Source organism: Cyprinodon variegatus, unplaced genomic scaffold (assembly GCF_000732505.1).
Source record: "Cyprinodon variegatus isolate N-32 unplaced genomic scaffold, C_variegatus-1.0 Scaffold453, whole genome shotgun sequence".
Lineage (NCBI taxonomy): Eukaryota > Metazoa > Chordata > Actinopteri > Cyprinodontiformes > Cyprinodontidae > Cyprinodon > Cyprinodon variegatus.
The window spans coordinates 272,052-278,149 of NW_015150906.1; the positions used below are offsets into that span (position 1 = coordinate 272,052).

Sequence of the window (6,098 nt, forward strand, 5' to 3'; positions counted from 1 at the left end):
TGGATGAGAGGCTGGTTTGGTGAAAAATGTGTGCGTTTAGACCAGGGTTTGACTTTGTGTGGACGGGGCCGTAGCAACTTCAAGGGGGAGGAGTCGTCAGCCAATCAGAAGCAAGCTCTGAGTAAATGTAACATCAGTGGACCAATAGGGATTTAAAAAAAAATAAAAAAGGTCTGCAATTCTTAAAAAAGCAAGATTAAGTAGTCCTTTTTAGAAATTAAATAAGCCTTTTACAAAAAATCTAAAGGGTTCATTGCCAGCATTTAGTGAAAGCAGAGATCTGTAGAATGGGAGGTAACATGTAACCATGGGAACTCTGCAGGACCTGACCAAACGGTCCGGCCAGACGCCGAACAAAGCTGGGAAGAAGCGACAACATGAGGAGCCGGAGAGCTTCTTCACCTGGTTCACCGACCACTCAGACGCCGGAGCCGACGAGCTGGGAGAGGTGATCAAGGACGACATCTGGCCCAACCCACTGCAGTACTACCTGGTAGGAAGATCGGTCCTCTGTCTACCTGGACAAACACACAGAGCTGTTGATAAATGTGTCGGGTTTATGCATGAAACCTGAATAACAATTAAATCCAGTCTGAACCGGTACTTTTTCAGCAGCTCAGAGCGTAGGCTGGGTTCTGTTTAACGGTTTGTCTCTGGATGCCTCCCAGGTCCCCGACATAGAGGACGAGGAAGGCGAGGATGACGAAGAGGATGATGAGGAGGGTCTGGAAGACATTGATGAGGGGGAGGAAGAGGAGGGTGAAGATGAAGATGGTGAAGGGGAAGATGGAGAGGTGAGACCGCCTTCAGAGCTGTAGCTCAACATATAAACTAAAACACATTTATCTATCTTTATTGTTTCGAGAGTGGCAGCCTAAAGTTTAGAGCATAGGGCTTGGAATCCTGAGGTTGTGAGTTCAAAACCCAGAGTTCAAAATGCTGGGAAAAAAACTTCTATTCAGTTTGATACAGAACCAGTCCAGAACGTATCCTTTGTTGCCAACAGTAGCAGGTCTCTCCATCAAATCGATCTACTTTAGCCCTGGTTTAGACAGACTTTTGTCTGGATTAATTCCTGGTTTAGACCTAATTTAGCCCTTGTTTTAGTCATTTTAAACTTACTTAACCTGGTTTTAGTCCAGGTTAAGACCTACTTTACCTTTGGGTTTTAGTCCTGGCTTTAACCTACTTTAGCCCTGGTTTAGACCGACTGCAGTCTGTTTTCAGTCCCGGTTTAGACTTAGTTTAGGCCTGGTGTAAACCAACTGTAGTCTAGTTTCAATCCCGGTTTAGAACTACTTAGCCCTGGTTTAGACCAACTGTTTGGTTTTAGTCCTGGTTTAGACCTACTTTAGCCCTTGTTTTAGTCTTTTTAGACCTACTTTAGCCTGGTTTTATTCCAGGGTTAGACATACTTTAGTCCTGGTTTTAGTCCTGGCTTCGACTTACTTTAGTCCTGGTATAGACCGACTGTAGTGTGGTTTCAGTCCCGGTTTAGACTTACTTGAGGCCTGGTTTAGACTGACCATTGTCTGGTTTCAGTCCTGGTTTAGACTGACTGTAGTCTTGTTTTAGTTTTGGTTTAGACCTACTTTAGCCCTTGTTTTAGTCCTTTTAGACTTACTCAACCTGGCTTTAGTCCAGGTTAGACCTACTTTACCTTTGGTTTTAGTCCTGCTTTGACCTACTTTAGCCCTGGTGTAGAACGACTGTAGTCTGGTTTAGACCTACTTAAGTCCTAGTTTAGTCCTACTTTAGGCCTGGTTTAGTCTGACTTAAGTCTTGGTTTAGACTTACCTAGGCCATGGTTTAGACCTTTAGACTGAATGTAGTGGTATAGTTTTAGTCCTGGTTTAGACCTTCTTTAGCCATGGTTTTAGTTCTGATTTAGTCCTACTTTAGTAAAACTTTACGCCTGGTTGAGACTTATTGTCCTTTAAATAAACTAGTCTGGTTTTAGTCCAGGCCCTGGTTTAGTTCTTTTTCTAAGCCCTACTTTAGTCAAGTTTAGATGTGCTGTAGCTGTGGTTTTACTCCTGGTTTAGCCAGACTATAACCTGGTTTTGATCCCACTGTCGAGCATAATCAGCAGCAGATTATTATCAGCACAGCTCTGTTTACTTGGACCTGAGATCGTTGCCTTCAAGTCCCAAATGGTTGCCTGGGTCATTTCAGTTTTCCCGTCATTACACATCCTCAGTGTTTTAATGTTTATCATTTTGACAATTTATATAATATCAACCTGATTGCTATATTCCTTTGTATTTTTTGTTAATTTCTGATGATTCTGGTTCTGATCCATATTCAGCCCATTGGCTTCTTAACCTGTATAATTCTAAGGAGCCTCATTCCTGAGTGTAAATAATTGGTTCTGAAAGCAGATAGAAATGGATTAATGTTCTGTTTAAGAGCTGAACCTTAGAGGTGCTGACCCAGACCGACCTCCATTTTTGTGTTTTTCAGGACGACGGGGAAGACGACTGAAAGCTTCTGTCGGCACCGTCCTCCCACCGGATCAGTCTGTGGGATGAAGTGTTTGTTTAGGAGGGAGGGGTTTTGTAAAAAAAAAAAATTTTTTTTTTTGTTTCTAATATTTTTCCTCCTGTGTGTCGTCGACCCGTCTGCAGCCCGCTCAGTTAGACCAGCTTCGGGTCCACTGGAGGACGGCGCCGGACTCTCCTGTCATCGTTTCTCCACGTCTTCAGACACACGAGATAAATCAATAACTTTGTAGCATTCTGCACGTCATTTCCTGTAGATTAAAGCCGCGTGCGTTAGCAGTTTGTCTCAGATGACGGTTTCTGTTGTGTTTCCTAAAATAAGCCATGGTGCCGTGAGAACTTATCATCCTAGCATCTTTAACCACTTTTCTATATATATATATATATATATATATATGAATATATAAATGTATAGGGTGGGGGGGCTTACAGATGAAGCAGCACCAGCTTGTTCCTCTCAGTCTCTAAATGTTTCCGCTCACAAAGCCAGTTTATTCCGCTACGGCTCGACTCGCTTCTCCCCACCATCACAGATCATCCCCCTTTTTTTTTTTTGTCTGTTTGGTTTTAAATTAAAACCCAAAACAGTAGAGAGAAAAATTGCTCCTCCTCCCGATTCCTGGCTGGTTTATTAGAAACCAAATTCGATCCCGAAACGAATTGCAGATGTGAACCTCTGGAGGAATCAACTTCTCAAGATCCAGAAGTGAATCTGGTGATCCAAACTGAGAAGTTAAGTCGCATCAGCTTTTCTAGCCGTCCCGGTTCTGATGCGACACTTTAATAATCCTCAGGCTCTTCAGATGTCCCATTGTTGAATTTGTCCCGCCTCACTGGAAGTGACTTTTATAATAAACCAATATGGCTGAATCAACGTGGAGATGTGTTGCTTTGTTCCAAACTTGGTTCCTCTGAGGAAGCAGGTTCCTAACTGGTTCTGGATGGAAGTAAAAATGAATGAAACTCTGGTTCTGTTGATTAACGCTCAAATACGATGAATCAAAAAGGATGTTTGAGTGGATTTAAAACGCTCAAAAAGAAATATTCCTCCTGTGCAGATTAGTTTTTTTGGTCATAAAATATTACAGATTAAAATCTCACAATCAAACCTGAATGAGATGTTAATTTAAAAAAAAAGTTTCAGAAAAGAATTAACCACTGGGGGGCGCCAGATCTTAGACTTGGGTTTAGCTTCCCTGAAAGCCAGTGAAACAAACTGAACCGGTTCTGGAATCTGACAGCAGATTGAGAAATCAAGGAATTCTTTGTAAGACTAGGAAAGAAGGAAGGATTAAATCCTAAATCAGAGAATGAGAAATCTCTGATCAGGTATCTGCTTAGCTCAGGGTCACATGACTCAATCACTGAAGGATATAAATCCATCTGAAAAACATACATAGAACATAAACTAAATTCTGATTTAAAATGAATCCTTTTAACAGCATCTGCATTATATTCAGACTCAGGATTTAATATTACTAAACTAAGGACAAATGCATTAAATGTACCATTAACGTTTTTCTATTGGCCAAATTATCCCAAATGTCATAAAAAATTTGACTAAAATGACATGTTTTAAGTTTCATTCTGATTGATCCCCCTCATTTTTCTACAGTTTATAAGAAATCAGTGCTTTTTGTTCTGTGCTCCTTGCGTTTTATTTTTGGGTGAGTACAATCAGAATATGATGTATGGGTGTTATTGTTTGCTTAAAGAAATAAACATTTTGAACTTTCTATGCACCAATGCTACATATTGACTTGATAAATCATTTATAGATCTCAGATTAAGCCAAGGTTTTAGTGTGGCTTTAATATTTCTATAACCTGAACAAAAAAAAGTATTTTAGCCCTGGTTTAGTCCGATTTAAGTGGGTTAGAACTAGGTTAGCCTTGGTTAAAGTCCTGGTTTAAACCTACTTTAGCAATGTTTTTATTTCTGTTTTAGACCTGACTTTAGAACTTGTTTATTCTTATTTTAGTCCTACTTTACCTTCGGTTTATACTGACTGTAGTATAGTTTTAGTTCTCTTTTAGCCATGGTTTTATTTCTGGTTCAGACCTACTGTAGTGTGGTTTTGTCCTGGTTATAGTCCTATTGAAGCCGTGGTTTCATTCAATTAGTCTGGTCTTAGTTCTGCCTCTGGTTTAGTCCTTTTTTTTTTATTTTCCCAGACCCATTTTAGTCAAGTTTAGATCTGTAGCTGTGGTTTTACTCCTGGTTTAGCCAAACTAGCACAGCTCTGTTTGCTTTGACCTGAAATCATTGCCTTCAAGCCCAAATGGTTGTCTGGGTCATTTCATCCTCGTGCGTTTTAGTGTTTATCATTTTGACAATTATATATATATATATATATATATATATATATATATATATATATAAATAATTAAATAAAAAACCCAGCTTGACCTAAACCTTTCTGAATAGGTTCTGGGTTGGCAGCCCGGTTCTGCTCGTCTCCTCCTCCCAAATGCTTCTTAATCCAAAATGAAGTCAGGCTAATGGACCTAGAAGGAGAAGTCGGACCTCCTCAGGAAATGACGACACACTCAAATCCTGACATTTTTCTGGGGTTTAATACTTGAGATTCAGAGGCAATAAAAAAATTTTCAAGTAAGAACTGGATTGGTCTAAAATGGAGCCACGGTGCATCTCCTGATCTGTGATTTCACATGAATTGGATCACGTTTCAACCTACAGTGGCACCAAACATTTTCCATAAAAAACTGTCAACAGTGATTCCATCATTCAGTCATTATTACAGCAAGAACCTCCATCTATAAACATCATCAGAACCTAGAGTCCAACATCGATTGGTTTTCCTAAAAACGTCCTCTAAAACCTGAAAATGTGCTGAACAAGAGGCCGAGTTCAACATCTGACCTCTGGTCCCAGAAACACCAGAGAAACTGGAGCGAGAACCAGTTCTGCACCGAAACGAAACAGTCCCACGGCTCCGGTTAGAGCCGGACCCTCAGTCTGCACTGCCTGTTCCACATGGTCTGGTCCAGCTGAGAGGCGCCGATCCGGCCGGCCGGAGTGGGCCGGGCCACGCTGGAGAAAGGTCTGGAGTTGATGCTGACGTGAGGCATGTCCTTCTTTAGAGCCGCCAGCTGGCTGTCCTGCACGAAGCTGAAGACGTCCAGGAAACTGAGGGACGGGAGCATCTTCCCGAGGTCCCTGGGAACAGAAACGGGGCGGGAAACCGATTACAGAACCCAGTCAGAACCAAAGCAGCAGCCGCACATGACAGCTGGGTGGGACTTACGAGAGCGCAGCCAGGTGGATGTGGTAGCAGCGACTCAGAGAGAGGTGACGCAGGTTCTTCAGCTGCTTCAGAACCGGGAAGCTGTCGGCCATCAGCAGGGTGCTGTCGCTGTTGGACAGAAAAAAACCAAACTACTGCGGTGGAACCAGCCACAGAAAACCAAACCCCTCACTTCCAAAAAACAAAAACAAAAAACATCTGATCTTAAACCAAACAAGCAGAAGGACCAGATACCTCAAGCCTGCAGAGTCCACACTGGAAAAATGAGCTAGAAATAAGTAAAAATTTGTTAAATTAAGTGTATTTACCCTTAATTTGAGTAGTTATAT

At 41.6% G+C, this 6,098-nt stretch overlaps 2 protein-coding genes across 2 annotated transcripts in view; one reads left to right on the forward strand and one right to left on the reverse strand.

Annotated features, from left to right (window-relative positions):
* The window catches only part of LOC107093938 (protein SET-like), a 5,187-nt gene extending 1,816 nt beyond the window's left edge, over positions 1-3,371 (forward strand). The window contains exons 5-7 of the mRNA XM_015389292.1: positions 323-493; positions 669-794; positions 2,464-3,371. Of these exons, the coding sequence (XP_015244778.1) occupies positions 323-493; positions 669-794; positions 2,464-2,484 (318 nt within the window). The 3' untranslated portion in view covers positions 2,485-3,371. The remainder of the gene's footprint in view (positions 1-322; positions 494-668; positions 795-2,463) is intronic.
* A 1,690-nt stretch (positions 3,372-5,061) lies between these two features.
* Positions 5,062-6,098, reverse strand: part of skp2 (S-phase kinase-associated protein 2, E3 ubiquitin protein ligase) — a 7,176-nt gene continuing 6,139 nt past the window's right edge. The window contains exons 9-10 of the mRNA XM_015389291.1: positions 5,770-5,877; positions 5,062-5,681 (exon numbers count right to left, since the gene is read on the reverse strand). Coding sequence (XP_015244777.1) covers positions 5,462-5,681; positions 5,770-5,877 — 328 coding nt within the window. The 3' untranslated portion in view covers positions 5,062-5,461. The remainder of the gene's footprint in view (positions 5,682-5,769; positions 5,878-6,098) is intronic.